The sequence below is a fragment of the Metarhizium brunneum genome, chromosome 2 (genome assembly GCF_013426205.1).
Source record: "Metarhizium brunneum chromosome 2, complete sequence".
In the NCBI taxonomy this organism is placed as follows: Eukaryota; Fungi; Ascomycota; class Sordariomycetes; order Hypocreales; family Clavicipitaceae; genus Metarhizium; species Metarhizium brunneum.
In genome coordinates, this window is record NC_089423.1 from 2,677,970 (window position 1) to 2,704,944 (window position 26,975).

A 26,975-nucleotide genomic window follows, 5' to 3' on the forward strand; every position below is an offset into this window, starting at 1 on the left:
CGTCGCCAACCCATGCCTGCGTTAATGTTCTAAATTGACAAGTCGTGAAAACGAATCAAATTGCCAACCCTAAACCCACTAGAATATATCATTTTTGCCCCCAGCGCCGTAAAAGCCAAGTAATGGCTCAAGTAGGGCCTCGCGAATATCACGGTATTCATAACCCGTTTCTAGAGTATGAGCTATGCAAGTCAAAATGCGGTTTTGGTGTGGTGGGCACTGGAAACCGAGGCGATGCAAAAACGCTGCTGCTAAAACAAAGAAACCAAGTCGAGATCACTCGTCCGTGGCGCCTCGATCCACTTCTCCCCGAATATGGTCTTCTAGGCGCATACTGATCTGCTGTGCTTGCGCTTCGTCATAGCCAGGTGGAGGTTCATCGGGTGCCCGGCGACTGGAGGAGCTGTCTGACCGATTGGTCCGTGGAACGGTCAGTGTTGTCGTCGATTCCGGTGGATTTGTACCAGGGCCCTCATATGCGGGTAAAGGCTCATCTGGTATATCGGCACCGGGGCCCATCTCCCTTCTCATTTCCTGGTACTGGAACAAGCGTTCTCTGAGCCGTATATATGTTTCATTGAACTCCATCATGCCGCCATCGGAGAAGGTGAATTTCACTTCTATTCTTGGCAGGTCAGGCGGAATGTTTCCTCCAGAGACGGGAATACAATCCGACTTCCACACCCAACCCCACCACATGGACGATGATGTACTAGAGTCCTGGAACTTGAGAATCGGGGCGCTGAAGGATTCAAATTTTGGCTCCTGTGTGGGCTTGGAGGGGAGATATACAATCTGATTATCCGCGTTAGCATATGGGAGAGGAGATTGTGATACAAGGATTGGCAGGCATGATTTGGAAGACTCACTCTCTTATTAGTGAGGAACAATGTGCCCTTGTCGCTCTTACACTGAAACGGGGTACATCGGGCCTTGAGTTCCTGGGGCACAGATAGGTCGCATGATATTCTTGAATCAAGTTTGAGGAGTATTCGTTCGTTTCCAAGCTTGACAAAGCCTCCTTGGTTCAGCATAACCCAACTAGCAGAAGAGTCAGGATCAGTAGGACGTCTTGGACGAGAGGGACTGGTGATCAGATAATCATGAGGGTTGTCCATGACGAAAAACAGGGCACTTGACACCCATGGAGAAGATGCCCATGGGAAAAAGTAAACCAAACGATATGAAACAGAACGAAGTTTATAAAAAAAAAGAAGGCTAGAGAAAAGGAGCCGGAGGTGGCGAGAAGAGTCTAGAGTTGAGAGGTGAGATTGGTCAAAGCATGACCATCAATGCCAAGGGTCCGGGAGAAAGTCCGGAGGTATGAGGCATGGGAGAGATGAATAACAACAAGACAAAGACCAGAAACGGGTGAATTGTGAATTGAGAAGCACAACAAGGACAAAAAAAAAAGACGGGCCTAGGACAAATAGGTACAAGAGAGAGACGAAAAGGATAAGATAGGGCAGGAAAGGATGGAAGGGGTGAGGGTGAGTGTGAGGTGAGGAAGTCTTCAGTCTGAAGCTAAGGGGAGGGGTGTGTAGCAAGGAGTGAATTGAGAGAAGAGAGACCAGTCGTCCCATGCTGAAGAGGCTTACTTTATCGACATTGTCACGGACAGGGTTTGGCAAACCCTAGCAGCAGTAGAAGCAGTGGGCGAAGCCGCGGCAGTAGTCGCACCCGCAACTCGTCTCCAGATTCCCGGGCTGCACCTTGAGTAGTACCCAGACGGGCATCGCCTCGCAGGCAAGCGTTTGCGCAAGTGGTGAGAGATGTCGCGAGTAATACTCGGTGCTAACAGGAGCAGTCAACGGGTTCAAGACTCTGGCGAGGTGGGAGTGGGGCACATTCGCACATTCGCGGTCTGGCGGCGTGGGAATGGGCGCGGGAACGGGCGAGGGCGTGTCGGCGTCAAGCCGGGAGGATGAGGCAAATGATGGAATGATGCCGAGGATTGAGTACGGAGCGCCGAGGAGGTGGCTGGGAGAGGAGGATGGGAGAGGAATAAAGGGGACATGGGCGAGAAAATATGACGGTTGGAAGAGCGTGAAGTGAAGCACGGCGGAAGAGGGACTGAGGGACAAAGCAGGCCAGGCTGCACATGCACACGCTGGAGGGCTTGGGCACGCACTGTCGGGGACGTTCAAGGCCAAGGATACATGCATGCAGGGCAAAGGCAGCCTGAGGCTCAGCGCTCGGGGCTCGGGGCTGGAGGCTTGGGGCTCACATGCAAGTGCCCTGCCATCCAGATGTCAGCCTGGTCGAGTTGATGTCAAGATGTCGAGATTGGGGTGAGCAGGCCGCGCGGGCGATGGGGACCTAGGGGACATCGAGCACCAGACAGGAGGAGACTGCATGTGGAGGGGCAAAACGCGAGGCGGGGGGGCAGGCCTCCAGCGCACGCGCAATGGGGCCAGTGAATGGCGGGGAGGGGCGCGCTGGGGGGTCGAGCAGGACATGGAGGGACCCGTGGATGTGGATGGGGATCGATTCCTGGGCCCGGGTCACTCATGGGCCATCGACTTAACACGGCCAGCAGACTGGCTGACTGGCCGGATTCGAGGCGGCTTCTGCGGCCAAAGCGCCTGCACATGAACGAGCAACAAACATCAATTGATTCAAGCACGCAGAGGGACAGGGAGAGGGAGGCGAGACAGCCCCTACCCAGTTGCCAGACACGTCGAGTCAACATTCGACATGTCCATGTCCGCTCGTTCGCGAGTATTTGTGCCACCACCACGCCGTCGCGCCTTGGTAGGTGCCCAAGCAAACCACGTTGGAGGAGCGAGTTTGCGTGCACTTGGCCCGACGGCACATACAACAGACCAGCAGAACTCCATCGACCAACTGCCAACAACATCTGGACATGCGCCGTAATCTCACGACCCAGAAAAACGAGACCAGTGAATTCAACCACTTGCAGGCGCCGCATCAAGGGCCAAACAGCCATCTAGGCACGCAGTCTGCCGTTGGGTCGAGGAGAAATTGGTATTTGTGTCTGGGATATGGTCCGTTACGAGTACCAAGTACTCCTCAGTCGCATGCGCAGCAGGCTGGCATTCGGTCAGTCAATCAGTCGGGCCATTGTCCAGACATGATCGACGCGGTGGTGCAAATGAGGCCAAGTTTTCGACAGATGCATACTTGGATGCCACTCCGTCCTCGTCTCCGTCGTCATGCCTTGAAAACCCAACCCCAGACGTGAAGCCGTCTCCACACACGAGACTTTGTTGCAAATGTGTGTGATGACCAAAAACAGCACAGTATTTACACAGGCACTCAGCCATGCACAGCGTTGACGAGCCAGATATTTCGGCCAGGGGACCCTGACGTCTTTTTGGCGTCCCTTGATGGACCCCCCGGACGCTTCTCTCCAACTAGGAAACAGGCTCTAGACTTCTTCAGCGATTGGATCCGGCAAGGCAGAAAAAGGAAGGGGATGCTACAACGGCCGAAGCCTAAAAGGGCTTGTGAAACAAGATGCCGGGTTTGTTGGGAACACAACTACTAAAACACATATATACTCCGTATACTCCGTATACTACGTACATATGTACATACATGCAGCGCTCGGTCTTGGCTGTATTTGCACACACAGCTAACGACCTACATACATCAGTAGTCTTGTGTTGCATTGCGCAGTGGCCAACACCCGTTGAATTATTCCGGGACCTGATGTACATGTTGTATGGATATGGATGGACTGACCGAGAAGTCAAGTTGGCCTTCCATCTGTCGTCCTGGTCGTGTTTAGAACTTTATTCCGGGCTTCACACGTACGTAGTACCAGACCTTGACTGACAAGACTAGATAGATATTGGACACTTGCTCCGTCTGTACTTGGTAACGCAAGATCAACGAGCAGCCTCCAATGTCGTCTAATGCTGGCGGCGACAGAACAGAGTTCAACAGTCATACCTACGACTTGCTGGGTGAGTCCCTGACTCGTCTGCGTCTCTGGCCCCTTTCTCACGACCAACCAAGGTTTTGACTACTATCTGTGTTCAAATACTCCGTCCCCTGGTAGTAGTATTTCATGTTTCCTCAATTGCTCATCGGCACTATATGTACGCCAGGGGTGAGCACGAGCTGCCGTCGTCTCGTTCTCCACGTGCCTGAGGCCAAGCCATCCCGGTCAGGCAGGCAACAAGGCAAGCGGCAAGCGGCGATGCTGCATCAAGTAGCGCAAATAGGCAGGCAGGCGGGCAGGCAGGCAGGCAGGGGCAACCAGCAAGCAAGAGCCCCATCAAAATTGGAAGGGGCTTGACTCTCACAGATGGATGCCGTCTCTCCTCCTGTCTTCTCTCGTCTTCTCTTCTCGTTGGGCGACATTCGGAGCACGCGGGTGGATCATCATACTGTCTGGTGAAGAATGCTCCAAATGCCCTTACAAGCAGGGTCCAAGACCACGCACTCGTACCGCAATGTCTCAAGTCCTCTGGCGCGACTTGATGACAGAAAAGCAGACGGGCCAGCGCAACGCCACTGTGCTGCTGGATGTGCTGCCGGATGTCCGCCACTCTGTCGCATCCCTCACTCTGTTGAATCCAGCCATAATCCTTGTTCGTGTGGGGTTCCAGCATCTCGACCCAGCGCCAGCATTCCGTGGGCCGGGCAAGGACACTCGTCCCCTTTAAAAGCCCGGATGGTTATCGCGATAGGTGTGGTATTGCCTGCTGCATTTGTGTGGTGTTCCGCTTTGGTCCGACTGCGTCTCTGCCTTTCTGCCCGTGGCCGTTCAACAATAGGAGGTGGCCACGAAGCTGGTCGATAATGACCGAGCCGTTAGGTAAACTGTATGTGCCATCTGGCTGGCAAGGTAGCAGTGCCTAGTCAGGAAGGGCTTATCGCCTAAAGGACTAGGACCAAGAGTTCATGCTGATGAACACGGTAGAAGCACTAGCCAGGCCTCGAAATGATCAGGCGACGATCCCTCTAGGGCTAATGCAAGTGAGGTGTGAACTGCAGGCTGGTTTTGGCCGACCACCTTGGACCAATTCATCCACCTAGGGAGCAGATAGGGCTAAGTTGCTATCTCGTACCTGCATGAAGTGCAACAATGACGACATCGAATGGCCGGCTGACTCGGCCTGCGTCTCGGCATCTGTATCTGGCAGGACTCCGGGAATTGCAAATGCTGTTTCGGGAGAAAGCTCAACCAAGCTGCGAAGACCGACACACGAGTGATGTTGATGATGTGCACAAGAGAGATTCAACCCACCATAAATTGAACTCAGCTGCCGGTATAATACATGTGCACCGTGCCGTTGCCGTGTCGATCTGGGCTGACGAACACCAGCTACCCCCCGGTGCCCAACCAATTCAAAATATCGGCCAGCCAAAGGACTTGAGAGACTTCAGGACCCGAGCTGAGTTTTGAACTAAAATTAGCAACAAGGTCCGGAGACATACCACGCAGTCGCACTAGCAATCGCCATGTCTCTCATATCAGATTTTGCCAATGTCTGTAATCAGCCGACTCCAAGTCGCGGCTGTTTAGTTGCTTTGATAAATTCGAAGCTTGTGCGCCGGATTCCGAAGTCTAGACCACTGCACTGCCTGCTCTGCAGCGAGTACGCCGCACACCCACCTTGGTCGCAACACGCCTTATCAACAAACATACATAAGGTTTGGCAAGCTTGGATTTCTCGTATGGCACGTTTGCAGGAAAGGGGCAGATACGATACTAGTGTCCCAAACACGGCAGATCTGCTCGATGCTTGCCTGGAATCATCCATCTGCCACTCAAGCTTTGTAGGCACGCCGTCGGCATAATCATCCCTTATACGCGGCTTTCGGCCTCCGGGATGCCTCCCGTCTCGTCCGTCGGCAAGCCATGTCGTAACGCCGGGTGAAAACAGATGGGAAATAGAGCCGGCTCCGGGAGACGCATGCACACGCTGTAAAAGAAGGAAGACACGGACAGAAAATTGCCCGGGGAAGCCCCTCCCTTCCCAGATGGCCGCACCACAAGATACGGAAAATATTTCAGCACAGGTTGCTCTTGTTACACCAAGACATCGTGGCCCATGCCGGACGAGACTCGAAGACAGATTCGTGGAATAACCGCTCTGATTCTGATTGGCCCATTCGGCAGCCGGACGGGAGCTCCCGTGTATACCCGTGCAGCGACTCCCAACCGGGAAGCCGCAAACCGCCCTGGCCCACCGGACTTGCAACGGACAGGATGGGTCAGCCGAGCCGAGGGGCAACGACATGGGAACTTCAGACGGGTGCCAATGCGCGGCCTCGACTCAACACACAAGAAACACTGGCTGTTGCAGAGCCATGTATTCACCTTGCACTCTAATTGCACCCAGAATCTCTGTACCACGGCTCAGCCTTCTCCGCACAACACCATTTACCAGCGTCGTCCCCCGTCCAGCGCCACAAGCCATGCCGCCCGCTACGCTCGCCCGCCTCGAGCAGTACACTGCATGTGATATCTCAGACGCCCTTCTCAAGCTCAAGGTTCCCGGGGCAGGATTCATCGCAGATCTCAACCCATACAGCACCAAATCGGGTAAGGATGCCGATACCCTAACCATTGCGCCCGTGTCCACCATTCTGTTCGCCGCCAAGGGCGAGGTTCTCTCCGAACCACAGCCAAACGTCCCCAAAGACACGCACTGGAGCGACGCCACAGAACCGGGTACATTTGTGGTGATGAAGCAGCCCTCTGGCCAGACGAACGCCATCTGCGGCGGCATCATGGCCCTCCGCATGAAGATGCGAGATGCAAAGGGCATCATTGTCGCCGGCCGCGTCCGAGACGTGCAGGAACTCAAGAGCACCAACCTTCCGGTACTGCTTTCCCCACTGCCCACCTTGATTCCAAGATAAACAGGGCGTGACTAAACCCATTTCTCCCATCGCCAACAGATTCTAGCCCACGGCCTCTCGACAGTCGGGTCCGGGGGCGGCAGCGTCCCGTGGGCCATGCAAGTACCCCTGGACATCAACGGCGTCACCGTGTCCCCGGGAGACATTGCCTTCCAGGACCCCGTCAATGGCGTCGTCATCATCCCCAAAGACAAGGTGGGCCAGGTCCTTGAGATGCTGCCCAAGCTCATTGCCGCGGACGACAAGGTCAAGCAGGACGTGCTAAAGGGCATGTCGGTGTACGACGCGTTCAAGCTCCACCGGGGTACATGAAGTTCCTTTCCATTTTTTTCTTTTTTTCTTAACACCTTACATTTCTGTATGTTAGACGACCGAGTTGGGTAATGACTGCAACGATTTACAAGGATGATTTTGTCTATCCATGCTCCCAGGGAACTTGTACCGTGCTTGACCCTAGCAATCATTGACACCTCGCACTTGGTACGTACTTGAGTTATGGTCGATACTTGCCCTGTCGATTGGGGTGGGGAAAAAGGGCCATCCCAAGGCTACGTAGTAGGACTCGGGACAAGAAGAGAAACAAAGTCTCCCAACGATGAAACAGCCACATCACGCATCACGCATCACTTCGGCCCAGACAAATGTTTCATAAGTCGTCAATTCATTCATGCAATCAATGCATTTGTACCATACCAACAGTCCCAAGTATAAACAGTGAAGGAAAAAAGAAATACAGAAATCCCCCGGAGAGAATCCTAAAATGTAACTGATAACCCAAATGGACTGGTAACCATAAGAAATGATGAAACGCAGATGCAAAGGAGTGAGTGGTGCCAACAGATACCATTGCTCCTTATCCAATCTTTTGTTTTTAATTAAATGCAGAGATGACACGACCCGTGGGCCCCGCCGATATTTTCATTACAGCCAAGACTCCTTAGAGGGCTGGTTGGCCCCAAAATCGAGCTTGGGCATTTCCAACTTTGGCGGTGCTTCAATAATCTTGGGCTTCTGACCGCCGCCCATCTTCTTGGGAGACCTCGACTCGGGAGGAGGACCGAACCGGACATCCTTGACGTCCCAGCCATCTTCGGCTGCAGCGGCAACCCACGTTCGCAGGGCGACGTGTACACTGCCGTAGAATTTCTCCTTGCAAATACGGAGACTGCCGCCGAGGCATCGTTCCCACCCTGAGATGCGGAACTCGGCTCGCAGGATATTTCGCTCGCGAGCGGAAGGAGTGCAAGCGATGATGGCGTTCATGAGGTCCAGATGAGAAGCGAGGTAGTTTGTCGCATCCCATTCGACACCCCCGACATATGGGGCAGCAGGGACTGGTGGACGCTCCTGAGGGAAATTGCGCAGCATATATCCGAAAGGGCCGTCACGATCCTCGTTGCTAGCAAAGTAGCCTTCTTGAGCAGTAGACCGTGCCGCCTTGTCACTGGCCAAAGCAACGACATTCAAGTTGTGCAGGAAGATCCAGAAGACTTCTTTTGTCACAGAGACCACTTCCTTGCACCAAACCCGGTATGGTCGTTCTTGTCTCATCTCCAAGACGAATGGAAGTGGACGCTGGCCTTCTTCTGGATCCTTATCTCGAAGATGACCGAGCACATTCTTGGCTCTGATAACGCGTTCCACCAGTGGAGCAGACTCTATATATGTTAGAAGAACTGACGTAATAATGTTTCGAGTAGTAAACTCGCTGGGTCCTTTCTTCTCTGGGTCGAAGAGCATATGCAACAGCTTCGGGAACAGATCCGCTTGAACAGCATTGAGATATTCCATAGCCTTGGCAGTGGTGGCGAGGCCCTTCAAACACAGCAAGTTCTCATGCAACAAAGCATCCTCGTGCTCCTCTCTGCAACGTCATGTCAGTCTCGAATAGAATTCCCCTCTTGAACTGGTTTGTGTGACACTTACCTCCACTCGACCTCCATGATACGGTTCAGCAATCCAACAATCTCGTGCATGCCGCCTTGCTGTATAAAGTCTTCAATCCACGCCACAGTTTCATTCCGCAACAAGAGACGTAGCTTGTGAAGCTTTCCAACCTCTACCAGTTCCGGCTTCTGTACCTTTCTGAGGTACGCGACGTAGTCAGACGGGCCTTGCTGAACCTTGATCTTGGAGAGGAACCCGGATCCCTTGAACGACGAAGAGGAGGAGGGACGGGCATCAGAAGCGACACTGTCTGTGGATCGGCTTCTGAAATGACGACCAAGAGTCGACTCTGCCTTGGACTTCTTTGCCGGCGAGCTAGAATCCTTCTTGCCTCTGGAAAAGGTAAAGCTTCTTCCGCGGCTGCGCTTTGGTCTCTCCTCATCCTCATTAGGACTATTTGAGTCGCTGACAAGGGCCTGTTCGGAACTGCTCGTACTGCCTGTCGTACCTGTAGTTCCGGGCCCATCGGCTCTAGCGGCCTGCATCTCGGCGTAATCCTGACGGATAAACTCGAGCTTGATGGTGTCGGCCAAGTTACGCATCTTGTATCGCTGGTTTTCGGGAATGTTCCGACGATCCAGAAGAGCCTCCAGCTGCTGATCAATATCTTTTGGGTCGATTTGCAGTTCAGAGGACGTATTCGTCGGGGTCGTGACCGTGGATTTGGCGCGGCCATGGCCGAAAGGAACCTTACCACGAGGGGGTTGACCCGGGTGCAAAGACACGGGCCGCGTAGCACGACCGCCCGTCTTGGAGGGTGAAGAGGACTGAGAGGACTGTGAAAGATCGTGATGTGGCTTTGGAGGCTGGAACGACCTGGGGCGGTCCTTGGTAGCTTGAATTGGGGTGTTTTCAGAACTGCTCCCCTGCCTCATGGCTCGGTCGGAAGTGAACTGGGCGAAAATCGGCGGTGGTCGTTCATTGACAGGTGTCACAACGGGCGTCATATTCTCCTTATCTTTTGTTCGGCTCTCTTCTTCAGTAGCCAGCTTGTACAAGTTCTTGATCGACTTCGGTCGTGACAGCAGTCCTACGAGATTGGTTCCCGACTTGGTTTTCTTGGGCTTCTTGTCTGGCGATGGATCTCGGGACTTGGCCATCCGCGCCGTCTCCTTGTCGGTATTGGATCGGAATGTAAGCTTGCCCAGGGCAGACTTTGTGGGTGACTGGGCACCAGCTCGAGGTTCATCACGGAATTTTCTTGGAGAGCGAGGAGCGACATCCTGATGGTTCTGCTGCAGCTCACCCAAGGCACCAGGGTTATTCCGAACGAATTGTCCAGCCATGGTGATGTCGGAACAGCCAAGCTGTCCCTGAACAGGTGAGACAGTCGGCAACGCCTTGCCACTCGAGGGTTGTCGACGATGGAGAAAGGAAACTAGAAACGAGGGTGGCTTGGACGGGGAATTGCCTTTAGAACTGGGATTTTCGCCGCAGCTGCCGGATGCCATTGCCGGCGGTATAGACCAACGTGTCAGTTATCAAGGCGATTTCTCCCCAAAAAAACCGTTGGCCAAAACCGTTGCCAGACCCGGCCGTTAGCCCGTTATTGCCGCAGCCACAGACTGGTCTGTTGGTAGCAACGAAAACGGCCCCTTGAGCGTCTGCGTCGTCGTAGAGGAACAAAAAAAGAGAGGGTCAAGGCATAAAGAAAAAGCAAGCTTTGAGCAAGCGGCACCAGGAGGCGGCAACTAAGTTGGGGATGAAAGAAGTGAACTATTCTATACCATTGCTAATATAAAACAAAAAGGCGGAATGGATAAGTTTCTCGAGAAGCTGTCCTCTAGATCAGGTTTAGACCACCGTTGTTGACTAGCGGGGCCGTTGCTGTGGCGACCACCGTTATGGCTTATCTTATCGCCCTCGCCTGCCCACGCCTCGGCCTCGACCTCGCATTTGCATACTCGGTTGGACACGACCATTCCATGGCCACAGGTTGTGCGACCGAGAAATTGGGTATTGATGTGGCGGAGATGCAGGTGGTTGCTGGTGAGCATCTCGCCGTGCCGACGCCAGAGACACTCGTGGTTCATTATGAGCCGTCCGCTCAATGTCGCACCGCATTCAATGGAACCAGCCCGACGGTGATAATCCAGGATAGTACATGCGTTATGCGTTGAAACAACATGGAAGGCACATGCACAGTCGTGTTGTCAACAACGCCAGAGGCAGTGTCTCGCTGCATCTCGATTGCCTTCCCCCAACGCCGTCGAATCTAGCTTCAAGTTTTGAGTCTCAGCCCTAGGCCAAACATGTCTTACTCACGAGCCACAATATTCTCATCACGAGAAGCAGGAACCAGCAGTGGATGAAGAACTATGGTCATGTCTCATTTTGCCAATTCACGAACGGATATATAATGCATGTCCCTACCACTCCTCCCAGTCCTGATATACATATACACATGCAAATTGATTTAATTGCCAAAAGTGTCACAGAATCCACGGCCCCCTTGCCTCTCTCCTACTACCGACCTCTCCCGCAGTTAGAAAGTCTTGCCCTTGTAGCCCTTGGGTGACAAGACGACGTTATACTCGAGCTCCAGAACAGCCTTGTCATCGCCCTTCAATGGCTTAAAGTCGACCACAAGGTCGTCCTTGACGGCAAAGACGGTGTCAGTCTCCAGCCAGGGATCGTCCTTGGGATACAGCTGCGTGGTGCAGCCCCTGAACTCGGGATGGGTCACCTGTTGCACGAGAAGTTCATGTAAGTCAGCGTTTGCCAGGTTTTTTTCGTTTCTTCTTTACAAGCGTTTTTGACAGTCGCCCTTTGCAGACTTGGCTCTGGGACTCGTCAAACCGGGGGAGAAAGAAACATACCATGATGTGAAGGTGTGCAGGACGCATGGGATGACGGTCCATCAAGGTAAGAAGCTGGTAAGCCGGACCGTCGGTAGGTAACGAATAGGCCGTAGGGTGGTAGCAGTAGAACCAGTACTTGCCGTTGTCGTCGGCTGTGAATTTACCACGCAGGTTGTTGGGGGTCTGGTTCTCCGGGTCCTGGAAGTCGTATTTGCCGTTGGCGCTGGCCTGCCAGATGTCGAAGACGGCGCCGGGGATGGGCTTGCCGGTGAGGAGATCGGTGATGGTGCCGTGCATCTTGCACACGCGGCCCTTGGGGTTGGGATTCTGGATGATGGTGCTGCCGTTGTCGCGGAATGGCGCATTCGGGGACCAGAAGGGCCCGAGGATAGAGGATGAAGTTGGGTCGATGTCGCCTTCGGCGATGATTTTGTTGGCGATTTCATCGACGAGGCTGTTGTTGTTAAGGGAGTCAGCGGTGTTTTTCCATTGGTGCTTCTTTCTTCGTCCTTGGGTATGAAGGAAGTATATATAATACATGTCCATGTATGTATATACGGCGAAATAGATATATATATATATGTAGAGAGAGAGAGAGGGAGAGAGAAAGGGAGAGAAGAGAGAGACGGGCAAACATACGATTCAAGACCAAGAACATCAGAAATTCGGTGCGCCTCGTTCCTTGTCTTGGTGGACGTCTGTCCGATAAAGTTGACAAAGTGAACGCCGGTCATCCACTCGTCATTGGTCAGCTCAACCTCTCGCGCAAAGTCGTGCAGGTGTCTGATCAAGCTGCTGAGGACCTCGCGATTTCTGGGCGTCATGTTGGGACCCATGGTCTTGATAACATGACTGGTGAAGTTGGGATCGAAGCGACTGGTTGGTGCGGCAGAGGAGCCGTTTGTGAGACCGTTGGATGCCATGGTGAGAGGCGTATGAAGACGCAAAGCACTGAAATGTTGCAATTGGCAAAAGGGCAAGCAAAGAGCTCCGAGGTCGCTACTGCGGTCTTGTGGTCTTGGAGGCAAACAAGTTAAAGCTGAAAGTCTGAAAAGTAGCTCACTTGAAAAAACAAAGAAACACAAAAGCTGTTCAACGGGGGACTCGTGACAGATATATATTCCCCCCAGATGATCCAGCCATGGCAGGCTTCGGCATCAGGATGCGGATTACATTCGCACGCCCGCCGGTTGGCAAGCATTCACCCACGGCCCCCTCTTTGCCTGCAACTCATGTAAAACCCAACCCTAATCATGAGAAACATACACAGATCCGGCAGCCGAAACCCCGCAAAAAGGTCTTGAACCAAGCACTGCTAGTACGACTAGCACTGAATTACTGATTCACCCGGTCCAGGCGGACACTCCGTTCACAAGCCGGCTGCAGCATCCGGCGGATAACCCCGTTCCTATTGGCCAGAGTTTCTAGAATCTCGGATGACGGTGAATTGCCGCCAGAGGTTCCCGACCGCGTCACGGGCGCCTTGGTCACATTTTGGCCCGAGCTCAGCCAATGATGGGGGAGGGATCATTGTTTTACCTGAGCTGTCCATGCTGACATCATTCATGGTCCCGAGGCGCGAGATCGGAAGGAGTAGTAGTAATAGTAGATACGTACCGACTGAATGAATACGCATCTGCAATGACATTCGACATTCTATATTCTACATTCCCGCATTCATCGTGAATTCTGAATCATGAATACCTTAAACTCGACCTCGCAATAGCCCCGCGGGTGTCCAGTTGCCCTGGCACAAAGTATCAACTCACATCCAAACCTCACCTCTTCAGACTTCACGACGCACATCTACTGCAACACCACAACTCTAAACTCCAAACTCCAGCAATGCCCGTCCACCACCTCATGGTCGGCACCTGGACGCCGCCAGGAGCAATCTTCACTTTCGCCTTTGACGACCAAAAGCTCACCGTCGAGCTCATCAAGCGGACACCAATCCCTGAAGATGAACCCATTTCCTGGATGACTTTCGATGTAGAGCCTCCTCGCGACTTTCGCTTGATATCCCGAAGAAAAAATATCAAAAATCCTGACACACACAACAGCACTCCAAAAAGAACATCTACGGCGCCGCCATGAAGAAATGGTCCAGCTTCGCCGTCGAATCCCCCACAACCATCACCCACCAAGCCTCCCACCCAATGCTTCATCAACGTATGCATATCCCCCCTTTCCCTCCTCCTCCTTCATACTAAATCCCCAAACACCATGTAGCCGAAGCGTCGTCGCCGTCCACCAACACACGTGCCATCTTCCTCCTGGCCGCCAAGCAGCCACCCTACGCAGTATACTGCAACCCGTTCTACAGCCACGCCGGCCACGGCACCGTCTTCGCCTCATCCCCCTCGGGAGCCCTCGACACCGCCGTCCAGCACTACGCCTACCAGCCCGACTCAGGCATCCACGGCATGGTCTTCGACCCGTCAGAAACCTACCTCTACTCCGCAGACCTCAAGGCCAACAAGCTCTGGGTTCACCGGCGCCTGGCGGAAGCGCCCTCGCCCCCCCAGAGCGCGACTCTCGAGCTCGTCGGCAGCGTGGAATGCCCCGACGCCAGAGACCACCCCCGCTGGGTGGCCATGCACCCCTCGGGGAACTACCTGTACGCCCTCATGGAGAAGGGCAACCGGCTCTGCGAGTACCTCATTGATCCCGCGACGCACATGCCCGTCTACACGCACAGGCAGTACCCCCTCATCCCGCCTGGCATTCCCGACCCCTGGACCATGTATCGTGCCGATGTGTGCTCGCTGTCTCACTCGGGCGATTATCTGTTTGCCACCTCGAGGGCAAACGCGTTTGATTTGACAGGCTACATTGCCGCCTTTAAGCTGGCCAAGAACGGCGCCATCGAGAGACAGATATGCCTGAACCCTACACCCACCAGTGGCGGTCACAGCAATGCCGTCGCCCCCAGTGACTGGTGCGATGACTGGGTGGCCATCACCGATGACCAGGAAGGCTGGCTGGAGATTTATCGCTGGCAGGATGAGTTTTTAGCGCGCGTTGCTAGAGTGAGAGTGCCTGAGCCAGGATTCGGCATGAATGCCATTTGGTATGATTGAGGAATTTATTGGTTTTCGTTGCATAGCCATCTTCGACAATAGAATTGAGCACCATTTGAAACCTTTTCATCTTTGGCCCGTGCGGTATGAACCTGGCTCTTGAATCTTAGGAAATCAATTGTCCCACAACTCCCCCCCTAAAAAAATACCGACAATGACAATTAAAAAAACCTGACCCAAGTACACCAATGCGAAATGCTATTTTGTTTGTTAATTCCTCCGAACAATACAGTCTTCACCAATGGCCCATGACCAATAATAATATATATGAACCGCTCATATTCTCAATAAAAGCCGCTATTCCCACGTATCCCGGGTCATTGGCGCTCTGGCGTTTTGGATTTAGCCTTGTCCTTTTTTGACTTGTCGGATCCGTACCCGTTCTCCTGTCCGCCACCATTCAAGCTGATCGTATTGAGCAGAGGTGTTGACTCATCACCCTCCGTGACATCGTCCTGTTTAAGCACCGGTCCGTCAACCGGTCTGCCATTACCGTCACCCGCAACAAAAGTTGTCACACTCAGGCCCTGTTTAATCTTGAACACATTGGTCCGAGTATTTCGAGGATTAGCCGCACGGTTCGAGGGAGCCAGGTGTCGAAGTTGCTGTTTCATTTCGTCTAATGATGCCTTGAAGGGCACGGGTTTGTTGTTGGGTGTACCGTCTGGTCCAGCAGAGCCGCGCCGTTTCATAAAGGTGGCCGTCTTGGCAACCCTTTCTGGAACTCCTTCGCTCATCGCTCCAGGTGAGCCAACCAAGGGCTCGGGAAGATCAAGGTTTTCTGCAAGGTGAACCAGGGCTGCGCCATCTCCTGGTTTCCGGCCCACGGCGGCGGCGCCGGCTTCGGCATGAATGCGTCGGGCTCGAGGAGCCGGTGTCAGACGCCGAATCGCCTTGTGTACATCAACATACACGTCTGATTCGTCCACGATTTCCCTAAATTTACCGTAAGATACCGACCTTCATACAAATTTCAGTGTGAACTCACTCTCCGATAAGCTCCTCAATGACATCCTCCAGTGTAACAACGCCCAAAGCACCGTGATCAGATCCAGGATGATCCGATACCAAAACCATGTGAGATTTGCCTTCCTGGAAAAAGTTAATAATATCCAAGCAGCTGGTTTCTGGTCTGGTCTCAACAATGGCCCCAAGAGGAATTTCTCGGACAGGTATTCTGTCTTCCGGGTCGTATGTGATGAGAGTCTTGACGAGGAGCATGCCAACAAAGTCTGTAGCGTTGCCTGAGCGATAAATGGGGATGCGAGAGTAACCGGACGACAGAATATTATCCATTGTCTTTTCATCCAAAACGTGATCTTCAGCCAAAGTGAACACATCAGTCATGGGAGTCATGACCTCTGATACGGGTTTATCTTTGAGGTCCAGAACAGCGGTGATGATAGTCACTTCGTCTTGATTTAGTCGCTCGGACAGTTCTCCAAGAGACTTGTGAAGAGTCACTAGGGTCTTGAGGCCACTCTTTTTATACACTGTGCCATGGTCCTCGCCGAGGATCCAATCAAGTAGCTTCGCGGTTGGCCACGCAACAGGACTCATGAGGTACATTAATATGAGAACAGGTGTCGACATATATCCGCCAATAGGCAGGCCGTAGCGGACGCAGATAGACTGAGGGACGATTTCGCCAAAGATGACTATAAACTGAAGCGTTAGGGAAAATACTCCTTCCACAGGGGTTGCCAGTTGAAACTAACCAATGAGAACAGTACTGCCGACAACAGCAGCAACACCGCCACCCAATGTCCTATCGAGGACAACAGGCAACGATTCGTTCACAATAACGTTGGCGAGGAGCAAAGTAACGAGAACCCAATGCTTGCCCTTGTTCAACAAGCTCAACACTCTCTTGGCATTCTTGTATTGCGGTTCCATTGGATCGCCAGACACGACTTGAAGATAAATGCTATCTTGCCCCATCAAGCTATAGCAAAGACGTGGTCAGCATGGATGTCATGAATACCCGGACATCGGGCAGCTCAAGCAGTTGCATCGTGAGCTAGAGGACTGTCAACTTACGCAATGGTTAAGCCAGCAAAAGCCCCGCCAAGCAACACGAGGGCCATTGAGGCCACATAAAGCACCCACACGGGTGTCCCTTCGGGGTCATGATGACCATGCGGCTCTGTCTGGACCAATGGCGCAGCTGCGACGGACGACAAGCCAACGCCCAATACACGACCCATCCCCAGGACGCATGTTCGAAAGCTTGCAAAGCCTCCAGAGCCACCGTTACGTTGCATAATCGGCCGTAGAGAATACTCGGTATCAGAAGCGGGGAGATAATTGCCTGGACAAACAGTTGTCGCGCTCGTGGGGTTGAGAAAGTCCGACTGTTGATGCCTAGGACAGCGCTGGAAGTAGGCCGACGAGTACAAAAGATGTTCGATTAAAAAAACCTATAAAAGCCGATATAAGCTCTGACAAAATGGTTTTAATCTCAGTCCGTGGGCACAAGCGACTCCACGTCCACCAGTAGTTGGTTCTTGTGTAGGCGATCGCAAACTTTCGAAGGCGTCAAGGATGCAAGGGTTGGCGGTGGCGAAAGTAAATTCGGAGAATTACAATATTACCCGACCGATCGAATGGCGCTTGGCCGTGCGGCCACGATGCAGCAATGCGTCGTCAAGTCGTAGCTAGAATAGCCAGCAATGGATGAACGAGGTGACAAGAAGTTTAAGTTGGATGAGACTGCTGGAGCTGGTGCTAATAAATGTCTGCTGCTGTCTGCCATTGACGGATAACGGTGGGGACATGCTGAGCAGAACAACAGGCAGGTGCCACAGGCCCGTACCTGCTGTGACATTACTGCACACAAGAAGCTAGGGTGAGCGACGGAGGGTGGGGCCATATGCGCGTATTGATTAGCTGCATGTTCCGACTCTTTCAGGACCCTTGTACCTTTGGGAGGCTCTGGCCGCAATTTGCCAATCAGAACATCATCACTTCCATGATCTGTTCAAATGGTTTGGGAGCGATGATCTCGTTGATCAGTCAGGAACAGCCTACGCCAAGATGAGGCAATGTGCATAGCCTGTGTCGAGGGGGTAGATACATGCATCCTTACGTAAGACTGGTAGGCTTTCGATAAAAGAGTTTCTTCTCGAGACTCGCGTGGATGGGCTGGCGACCATCATCCCAATTATTACAGCCGTTGCAGTGGAGTCCAAACCGAGGTCTCCACGGATGCTTGTGCATGTCGCAATAATACTACAAGGTACCTACCGTAGTATGTACATATGTATGTAGGTATGTATTCTATCTGTACGTACATACATGCAATTGTATCCCCATTGCCCCATGAGGCAGTCAGTCAAGTGGCATGTTGGTTGTATCTTCAATTCAAAACTTGACGTTTTCCCCCCTTCGCCTCCCTTTTGTTGTTTTATAGGCTTGGAAAAGCTGCCTCATCACAATTGTATCAAGCTGACATCCAAAACACCTTCTGACTTGCGCAGTCCTTCCATAACTTTTGCGTCAACTTCGCCATCGACCCCCAGAATCATAAGAGCCTCATTGTCCTTCTGAGTCGGAGGCGTGTTGTGACCCTGTCGGGCTTCGGCATCAAGACTGGCCACCTGCATATATCGAATGTTAATGCCATGAGAGCCGAGGACCATGCCCACCCCACCAATCTTGCCAGGTTCATCGTAATTGTGAAGAATGATCAGAGTACCCTCGGGACTAAAGGTTGCGTTGAAGCAGTCCAATTTTGAAATATAAACCCTCTTGTCGGAGGCATATCCCTCTATGATTTGCTCTGTTTTGCCCCCGGTTGGCCCGTCGGCAATCGACTTCAAAGTCACCAGGTTTGAAAAAGTCATGTCTTTCGATTGGTGTACGTGTGTCTCGTTGATTATAATGCCCTTCTCTTTGGCGATAAGGGCGGCATTAACGATGTTGACGTAGGAGTCGCTAAACGAAGCTACAAGGCCCTTGACGAGAGCAGCAAAGAGTGGCTTCGTATTGGGCATCCCAGCCAGGCCGCCGTGATAGATGAGCTCAAACTTGCGATCGCCAATCATGCCTCCCTTGTCCTTGACGAAATGCTGGGTATAGAGGCGTCCCATTTTCTCGACCAGTTGCACCGCAGGTTGAAGCTTCCGGTACTCTTCCGGCAAGATTATGGGGGCATTGACGGCACTTGTCGGCAGGCCACCACGCAGGATCTCAAGCATCTGTGTGCATACGTCCATGGATACGTTTTCCTGTGCTTCCACCGTGGAAGCTCCTAGATGTGGTGTGGCCACGGTCTTGGGATGCCTGGCGAGCTGCGCAGCGACGGAATCAGGCGCAAGAGGCTCAGTGGTGAAGACATCCAAGCCTGCGCCAGCAATCCATCCTTCGTCTAGGCCCTTGAGAAGCGCGGCTTCATTGTAAACCCCACCTCGGGCGACGTTAAGAATCCGAGCCGTCTTCTTCATTGTCTTTAGCTCTGCCTCACCAATCAAATCCATTGTCGTTGCCAGCAGCGGTGTGTGAATGGTGAGGAAATCAACCTGTGGCAGCATGTCCTTGAGGCTTGGTACGAGCTCAACGCCTGCTTGGCGAGCAAGATCAGCACTGGCATAGGGGTCGACGGCTTTGACCTGCATTCCCAAGCCCTTGGCCATTCTGGCAACATTCAGGCCAACTTTGCCTAGGCCAACGATGCCGAGCGTCTTGCGACCAACCTCCACTCCAACAAGCTTGCTTCGCTCCCATTTTCCTTCTTTGATGGTCCCGTCGGCACGGCCAACATTTCTGGCCGTCGCTAGCAGCAGGGCAATGGTGTGCTCGGCGGCTGCCAAGATATTTCCTGCAGGAGAGTTGATGACAATGATGCCCTGCGTCGTAGCCGCTGGCACATTGATGTTGTCGACACCAACACCAGCACGTGCCACCACCTTGAGCTTCTTGCCTGCTTGCAGCACCTCTGGTGTGACTTTGGTTTCTGATCTAACGATGAGACCCTGATAGCTAGGGATGAGAGAAATGACTTCTTCGGCGGAAAGTCCCAGCTTGACATCGACATCGTAATGGGGTGTAAGCAGAGCAAGGCCGTCAGACGAGACTTTCTCGGGGACAAGAATACGAGCTCTCGCAGGAAGAGAGTCTGGTGTCAGATTTAAGAGGGCAGAGGGTGTCATGATGATGGGAAGGAGGAAAGAGGACCCCGAGTACGATTAGTTTCAGGCGCAGGGGTACAATAATGGTGCAAAGGCAAAGACTCGAAAGTAATCAGGTTGGAAGAGAGAAGGGACAGAAGAATCAGGGTCAAGGTCAGGGCCAGGGCCAGGCAAGGAAGGCTGGGGGGTAGAACTAGATTTATTAACCCATTGCCCAAAGCCAAAATGACGTTTATGGTTTCCTGCCACTCGGGTCAGACTGGATTGCCAGAGTGATTGCCATGTACTCTGTACGGCAACCCTTGGATGCAGGCAACCAGGGAGCGAATCGAAGTACTAGCTGGCGTACATGTTGGGCCGAATCAAATCTCTGTCCTAGCCAGACAGCCCAAATGCGTCCAGCATGAATGTGCCCTGTGGTTCCCGGTCGTGGTGATGCAAGCCAATGCGGACTGCATCCAGATGCCGCAGATGTTGCTTTGTCTGACTGGGGCGAATCATCAGGGTCGCCGGAGACGCTTTACCACCCATGTTTGCCATGCTACACGAACAGAATGACGGACGCTAATGGGTCAAGCCATACAAATGTCGAGGATTAGGCCTGCATGTTCTGAATGTCTCTCAAGGTGAGACATGTACTTTGTTGTGCGAGCAAGTTCTTTGCCCCTCCCCCGCCCTCGTCGTGGCTGACCCGTGTCTTCCATGTCCCGTAGCCTGTAGCCACGACCAGCACTTGAGACTTTGCGGACTTTGTGAGACCATGACCTGCAAACGTCGGCAGCGGATAGACAGACGCGTGCGGACCATTGGGGAGGCAAAAGAGGGTGAAGAGAGAGAGAGACTGGTTGCTGGCTGCTGGCGGGAAGGTTTAGGGGAGCGCCTCTGGACGGCTCCCCAGTCCAGATTGACAGAGCCAGTTTCGCCGCCACCGGGCTGCTTTTGAAGGCCCAGATGTGCATGGCGTTGCGATCAGTTTATGGTTGGTGGGAGGCGGGCAGCACGAAAATGGTCACGGCTTACAGAGTACAGAGTACGGAGTAGGGGTTAAGCAATGAGGAGCGAGTTGAGAGCTGGCAACTTTGACAGGGCAGCTGCTGGCTCGCTGCTCTACTTCCCCACGTTGCATCGGAATGGCTGACGACTGTGATGAACCTCTCCAACCTCGCGTGCTCTAAGCTCGAGCTGCTGAGCGAGACCAACGGCCCCACCACTGCGGGCTGGCCTGACCAAGATACCGACCCGGTACCTAGCAGTACTTTCCAAGCGCCTAGTGCCTGCCGGGAACTTAGGGAGGTGCCCAAGTACTCTGTCGTCCCTACTTCGTAACTTTACCCTGTCCGTCACCTGCATCGAATATTCAGCGCAATTGCCCTCAGAACAAAGGTCTGCCGAGCCCCTACGACATGCAGATTCTAACTTGTACGATGAACTGGCTATTCTTATTGAGCAGCGGGGCTTCAAGACGTGAGGTGATAATTCTTGGCGTCGAGCAAAGATTCCAACGCCAACTCTAAAAACCAGGTCGTTGCGTAATGTCGAGTGCACTTGGGTCAATCTCCAGCTCGGCCACATCCACGACAGCATCGTCAGACGCATCACGGCAATGGCCTGTCTCGAGTCTCGACAACCGCCCGTCGATTGGGCTTTCCAGCAAGGGACGGAATCTGTGTAAAAAAAAAATTGCTTCTTTTGCAATAATTGTGAGCACTTTCACTCGGTCTACTCCGTATTTGATTCAGTAGTCCTAACCCGTCACTGCAGAGATCAGCGCCAAGCTGTGCATGAGGCACCTGCAGCCACACCAGGTAAGCTGCTCCACGGCTTGTTCCCAGAGTCGCGCAATATCTCTCCTCTTCCCCTTGGCGCAGCGGGCGGGTATTCCAATGAGGCATCCCATCCAGAAGCCGACTGCTTGTTTCTTGTTTGCCTTGCGTATTCGTGAGGTGGATTCAACCTTGGCCGAAGGGCACGTTTCCTGCATACAATTGCCATTTGGGCCGTCACAGATTCGCAGGTTCTGTGGCGCAACAATATAACACTGTGTTGGTTGGTCTGGTAGACATTCAGGCCATGTCAATATATTGCGACGCCACCAGAGGATGGCGTACGGAATGCTTTATGCTTTGACACTTTACACAGTCCATTGTTTTTTGCCTATGGTTTCGCTGTGGCATGGGAATGCATCGCACAGCACCCCAAGGCTATCATTCTACATCTGGCCACTATAAGCAACACGTATTTGGTTTTGGCCAAACGAGAAGAATGAAAGTATGCCTACAGTTCTGGCATTAGCGCAACGCCATTCTGGCCTGCGTACCCCTGCATTACTTGCTTTATACGCTGTACTTGTCACTGTACTTGTCATTCTGTACAACCTCGACCCAGTAGCCATCCGGATCAAGCAAGAATGCCACGTTCCTCATGCGACCGTCTGTAAGTCGCTTCTTCCAATTACACTTGAGATCCTCGAAACGCTGGCAAGCAGCATCAAGGTCATCAACGGACACGCCTATCTACCAGTAAGAATGGGTCCTTTGAATTAAAATTTCGTTAGTCGACTAGAGGAGCACACTGGACTCACAGATATGCCCGAAACCCTGGGGTTCATCATTGCCATTGTGGTACTTAAAGTTGGCATCCTTCTCTGTGCCGTAGTTCCATGTCAGTTCGAGCAAGCCCTCACGGTTAGCCTGAGCAGTGCCCTGAGCCCCAGGGTATCCGAGGAAGTAGAGGTTGAATCCGGCAGCTTCATTCTCAGCAGTCTTTATGAGCGTCATTCCCATGACCTCTTGATAGAACTTTAGGGATTTTTCGGCATCTTTGACGCGAATCATGGTATGGTTCTGTCAAACATGTCAGGGAATTGATCACTTAGGCAGGGTCAGCCATGGGCTCCAGAGTCTCACCATTCGGTAGGTATTTGGATCAGTCTCCTTGATATTCTCAGTCTCCTCCAACGATTTCTGTCCAATGATTTCGACCCAGTAGCCATCAGGGTCCAGAACAAAGGCAATATGCTTCATCCGGCCATCAGTAAGCTTCTTTTGGAACTTGTATCCGGCATCCTCGAGACGCTGGCAAGCGGCCTGGATGTTGTCCACACTAATGCAGGTGTGGCCGAAGCCACGATGCGGCTCTTTGTTGCCGGTGTTCACGGTATAGTTGGGGTCGTTCTCAGTGCCGTAGTTGTGAGTCAGCTCGACAACACCTTCGCGGTTCACGTGGGAGTTGCCGTGGGAAACAGCCTGGGGACCGTTGTATCCCATAAAGTACAAATCAAACTTGGCCTCCGGGAATTCATATTTCTTGACTAGCGACATGCCCAAGAACTCGTAGAACTTGACTGCCATTCATCACGGACCATCAGCACGACTCCCGAAGTAGCCAAGGCCAGTGCACGCATCGCTGCAAAGTTCTGGAAAGCTCACCGGACTCCTTGGCATCCTTAACTCGAATCCTGGAAAATTTTACGTCAGCCAGGGCTCATTGGATAGGGATCAACGATACGGGTTCAGACTTGCATCGAGTGGTTAAACTTGTATGTGTTGGTGTTGGTTGTGGCCGCCATTGTTCTTAACTGCCGTCCTAGATGGGCTTAGCCTGAGCTCCGTGACCTTGGGATTGTCGTACGCAGTGGGTCACTGTACCTGGCTTAGGGACTTTGAGGGGCGATGAGATGGGCTGTAAAAGGCTCTTGATAATCTGGAGGCGTTGTGTGGCCCTCAAGGTGTTCATCAGGGTATGAACACTCCGGCTAAAGGTTGAAGTTGTCTATGTATGTTCACAACTAGAAGAGAGATAGAGGAGCGGAAACTCGTCGGCTTGTTGAAGAGCTGGTCTTGCCCCGCCATTCGTGCCCCGCCATTTTTGCTTTGTAATTGTCCAGATGTCATCATCAATTCACAGGCTGACCAGTCCCCTGACGTTAAAGTCATCTGGCTTGGCTGGGTTCTTGCAAGGCATCGCGAAAATTGAAATCGACACACTATGTCGTCGTGTTCAACGTCTCCTGTGACGACCGCAATTCACGGCGATTTGAACTGCTTCGTGGCAATGAGCACCGACGATCTAAAGCTACCTAAGTACCTAGGTACGTACATATACAACTTGCAAGAAAAGGTGGGGACGTTTTGGCATCCCGACGTGGACAACTGCTGTGTGAGCACTCTTCAGCTGCACTCGCATCCTCGCGAACTGCACATGTGGTCGATGATATTTTAGACATAGACCTCCTCTACGTGCTCTTTCCTACCACCTAGTACTGCCTACTTACCCAGGTACCTAGCAGGTAGGTAGGTAGGGTAGACAACGCCGCCAAACCTGCTACTCAACCGTAGTAGTACCTAGTACTAGGAATAGCCCAGACCAGTTAACATTGAACATCAAAGTGGGGCCATCATGGCGGGTATTTCGGGCGCGATTTGGCTTGTTCCCAGCCAGTCAGAGCTCGCCGCTGGCCACATCAGTTGACCCATTGATGGCTTCCTTGTCACCGCCCACCACATTGCAGACGTCTCTTCCTATTAGTGCCCACATCAGCCCAGCACGTACCATGGAGACGCGGCTCAACGACAACTCGAAACATTTGGAGCTTCTTCTGCCATAGCCGCCCATCGTTTCCTCACTTCGCAACCGCAGCAAAGTGTTTATAACTTGGCTCATGCGACCAACGCGCCTTAAACCGACTTCCCAGCCTATTTATATGCTTGAGTACCAATGGCTTCCCCCACGCCCTGAGCCTGCTCCCTTCGTCCCACCTCGAGTTGCAACGTCGTGAACAGTAGCGACCAGGACCTGACCCTGGGGAGACTTGCTTGAACTGGCCAAATTATCCAAGCACTCGAGCAGGGGGTCGTTGAATCGACCCAAAATGGCAGAATACAACATGGACGAGTCTGCCATCATGGACAGCGGTTCCCCCGGCGGTGGCCCAAGCGAAAGACTTGGCAGTCGCCATCGCGACTCGGCATACGACAGGTCGCCTCTTGCAAACAAGACGCGATCGTTGTCCGACGGCGGCGGAACACCATCCAAGCTGTCGCCATCACCACTCATTGTCGAAGCATCGCGAAGGACATCCAAGGACGACACGCATATCAAAGACGCGCAGCCGCCCTCGACGCCGCGACACTCTGACTTCAGGGGCCTCTCGTTGCAGATGGCTCCTCGACAGTTCACACCACCACCTGCCTCGAATGCCTATGTCAAGCCCCCGCCACTTTCTCCGAAACTCGATCACTCACAGATCTACGCGTCGCCGACCAATATTCTTCCCCGCAGGTCGCGTGGCCTCGACTTTTCTCGTGCTGCCACCAGCTTGCATCACTCCACCCTCGCTGAATCATCGCCAGACTCATCGCCTACTATCGGTGACCGGGCCATTAACATCCCCGATCGAGGGAACGAGTATGGCGGTCCTGAGCAAACCTCTTCATCACTCTGGTCTATTATGGGGAATCACGAGAAGATGAATATTAGCAGCTCTCTAGGAAGCACCAATCAGGTCGCAGTTGGCTCTGATTCATCCAGCTCCTCGGATGACGACGACTTGATGGATGAGGACATGGACGAGCCGTATCTTACAACCCCGCAAGTCTCCAAGACTACCAATATTGGGTCGACCGGACCATTTGGATCCCCTGCTATGAGCAGTCTCATGAACTTTCAGCAAAGACAACGCCACCGCAAACATCCCAAGAAGAAGGTACGGGGACCTTTGGGCCTTGGGTTCAACCTGGCTGCAGCCGCTCTGTCCAAGTCTCCGCCTAGCAACGGCGCGAAAGCAAGGAGGGAGAGTATCAGTTGGCAGGCCAACCAGCTACACATCTCTGCCGCCGATGGCTACGAAAGTGGAAAGTCCCAGAGCGATGCCGACGGCAATGGCGGCGGCGAGGGATCACAGAGAGGTGTTATTAAACGAGCTGTGACTCGCCGTGGCAATCTGCTTCCAAAAACTAAAACCTTTGCCCGAATCCGTGCAGCCCTTTTTGAAGAGGTTGCGCCAGCTGAGGCCGAAACTCGACGAGAAGCAGAAGTTGTTAAACAAGTCCGCGAAAGCGACGTCGCGCTTGAGCCCCGAGTTTCGCAAGCACCCGCTGAGTCTGGCCCGGCCGCTAGCGTTTTGTCGTCGCCAAACCTAACAAACAATGAACCTGTCGATGATCAAGAAGATGACGTGAATATGCTGAGCGACTTGGCCCCCGGGCTTTCTAGTAGCTTCAAACAGCAGGCCATCAAGAATTCCAAGGGGAAAACATTTTGGGACACGTTCTCAGAGTCGAGCAGCATGGGCGGAACGAGAACAACGCCACCTCCAGCAGCCTTTTTGCCCCGAGGGTCCTCTTCTGGTATGAGCGAAGACAATGGTATTGACTCTCCTGTACCTGGCCTTGCATCGGCACATTCTGCCTCGCAGAGCAGCAACGCGCAAGGGCCAAGCGCAGCAGAAATAACGCGCAGAATTAATAATAAGCGTCGCCGCGATGACGACTTTGACCCTGTCAGCTTCAAGAGACGAGCTGTCAGCCCCGGGATGAGTGCCCATAACTCACCCATCTTACAGAGCCCTATGCAGCGCGACTCGGCGCCATGGGGTTCTCGCCCCGGCAGCACTGGAGGCGACAAAGCTGGTAGCAGTGCTCAGAGCGAGACGGGAAGCGTTAGTGGCGGCACCCCAGCGAACCCTGCAGCCGGGACAACTGGGCGACTAAACAGCAAAGGAAGAATAGGATTCCAGGGTATGGTTGATACCAACGACGGTATAATGCGGATGAGCATTGAATAGTAACGGATGCTGGATGGGCGCATGGAAAAGGAGCAATGATACTCTCTGGCGCATTATTTTGGGGCATGTGCATTACGGAGTAATTGCTGGTGCATGAGCAGGCGTTTGTTTTAATCGGTGTATTATGGCGTATGGATCAACATTTGCCGTTGAAGTCATGGCAGCAAACGCATTTCTGGACTTTATGTTTCACCATGGGCGCTGTTTAGTAGCCGAGAAATCAGCATGTCCTATGGACGTCAAAAATTTGTACAGTTTGAACATGAGCGTTATATCATTACAAGTCAACATGACAGTTAGTGTAATTGTTCTAGTCGTCTCGGTTCACGGAAGCATAAACGACCCAAGTCACGCTGAGAGTCATTAATGGCGTGTGTCTGCAGCTGTA

The 26,975-nt window shown here is 52.9% G+C and overlaps 9 protein-coding genes across 9 annotated transcripts; 3 read left to right on the forward strand and 6 right to left on the reverse strand.

The window, feature by feature from the left end:
- Window positions 1-276: 276 nt before the first annotated feature.
- Window positions 277-1,118, reverse strand: G6M90_00g037700 (uncharacterized protein; the record flags this gene model as incomplete). Its single annotated transcript, XM_014691644.1, has 2 exons — window positions 277-795; window positions 870-1,118. 2 exons carry the CDS (start codon window positions 1,116-1,118, stop codon window positions 277-279), a joined length of 768 nt encoding a protein of 255 aa, XP_014547130.1.
- A 5,278-nt stretch (window positions 1,119-6,396) lies between these two features.
- Window positions 6,397-7,155, forward strand: HMGA (4-hydroxy-4-methyl-2-oxoglutarate aldolase; the record flags this gene model as incomplete). The annotated part of the gene is made up of 2 exons (XM_014691645.1): window positions 6,397-6,804; window positions 6,883-7,155. 2 exons carry the CDS (start codon window positions 6,397-6,399, stop codon window positions 7,153-7,155), a joined length of 681 nt encoding a protein of 226 aa, XP_014547131.1.
- A 609-nt stretch (window positions 7,156-7,764) lies between these two features.
- rid1 (GTPase-binding protein rid1) lies at window positions 7,765-10,076 on the reverse strand (the record flags this gene model as incomplete). Its single annotated transcript, XM_014691646.1, has 2 exons — window positions 7,765-8,707; window positions 8,770-10,076. 2 exons carry the CDS (start codon window positions 10,074-10,076, stop codon window positions 7,765-7,767), a joined length of 2,250 nt encoding a protein of 749 aa, XP_014547132.1.
- Window positions 10,077-11,275: 1,199 nt separating this feature from the next.
- Window positions 11,276-12,514, reverse strand: HQD2_1 (Catechol 1,2-dioxygenase; the record flags this gene model as incomplete). The annotated part of the gene is made up of 3 exons (XM_014691647.1): window positions 11,276-11,476; window positions 11,610-12,045; window positions 12,231-12,514. 3 exons carry the CDS (start codon window positions 12,512-12,514, stop codon window positions 11,276-11,278), a joined length of 921 nt encoding a protein of 306 aa, XP_014547133.1.
- Window positions 12,515-13,436: 922 nt separating this feature from the next.
- On the forward strand, window positions 13,437-14,674 carry CMLE (Carboxy-cis,cis-muconate cyclase; the record flags this gene model as incomplete). Its single annotated transcript, XM_014691648.1, has 3 exons — window positions 13,437-13,583; window positions 13,655-13,763; window positions 13,824-14,674. The coding sequence occupies 3 exons, from the start codon at window positions 13,437-13,439 to the stop codon at window positions 14,672-14,674; spliced, it is 1,107 nt and encodes a 368-aa protein (XP_014547134.1).
- Window positions 14,675-14,991: 317 nt separating this feature from the next.
- On the reverse strand, window positions 14,992-16,761 carry MAM3 (the record flags this gene model as incomplete). The annotated part of the gene is made up of 4 exons (XM_014691649.2): window positions 14,992-15,610; window positions 15,663-16,332; window positions 16,393-16,619; window positions 16,715-16,761. The coding sequence occupies 4 exons, from the start codon at window positions 16,759-16,761 to the stop codon at window positions 14,992-14,994; spliced, it is 1,563 nt and encodes a 520-aa protein (XP_014547135.2).
- A 1,344-nt stretch (window positions 16,762-18,105) lies between these two features.
- On the reverse strand, window positions 18,106-19,824 carry PGDH2 (D-3-phosphoglycerate dehydrogenase 2; the record flags this gene model as incomplete). Its single annotated transcript, XM_014691650.1, has 1 exon — window positions 18,106-19,824. One exon carries the CDS (start codon window positions 19,822-19,824, stop codon window positions 18,106-18,108), a length of 1,719 nt encoding a protein of 572 aa, XP_014547136.1.
- A 2,312-nt stretch (window positions 19,825-22,136) lies between these two features.
- glo1_0 (Lactoylglutathione lyase) lies at window positions 22,137-23,371 on the reverse strand (the record flags this gene model as incomplete). Its single annotated transcript, XM_014691651.2, has 5 exons — window positions 22,137-22,312; window positions 22,385-22,646; window positions 22,710-23,146; window positions 23,232-23,260; window positions 23,325-23,371. 5 exons carry the CDS (start codon window positions 23,369-23,371, stop codon window positions 22,137-22,139), a joined length of 951 nt encoding a protein of 316 aa, XP_014547137.2.
- A 1,302-nt stretch (window positions 23,372-24,673) lies between these two features.
- On the forward strand, window positions 24,674-26,587 carry G6M90_00g037780 (uncharacterized protein; the record flags this gene model as incomplete). The annotated part of the gene is made up of 1 exon (XM_014691652.1): window positions 24,674-26,587. The coding sequence occupies one exon, from the start codon at window positions 24,674-24,676 to the stop codon at window positions 26,585-26,587; it is 1,914 nt and encodes a 637-aa protein (XP_014547138.1).
- Between the last annotated feature and the right edge of the window lie 388 nt (window positions 26,588-26,975).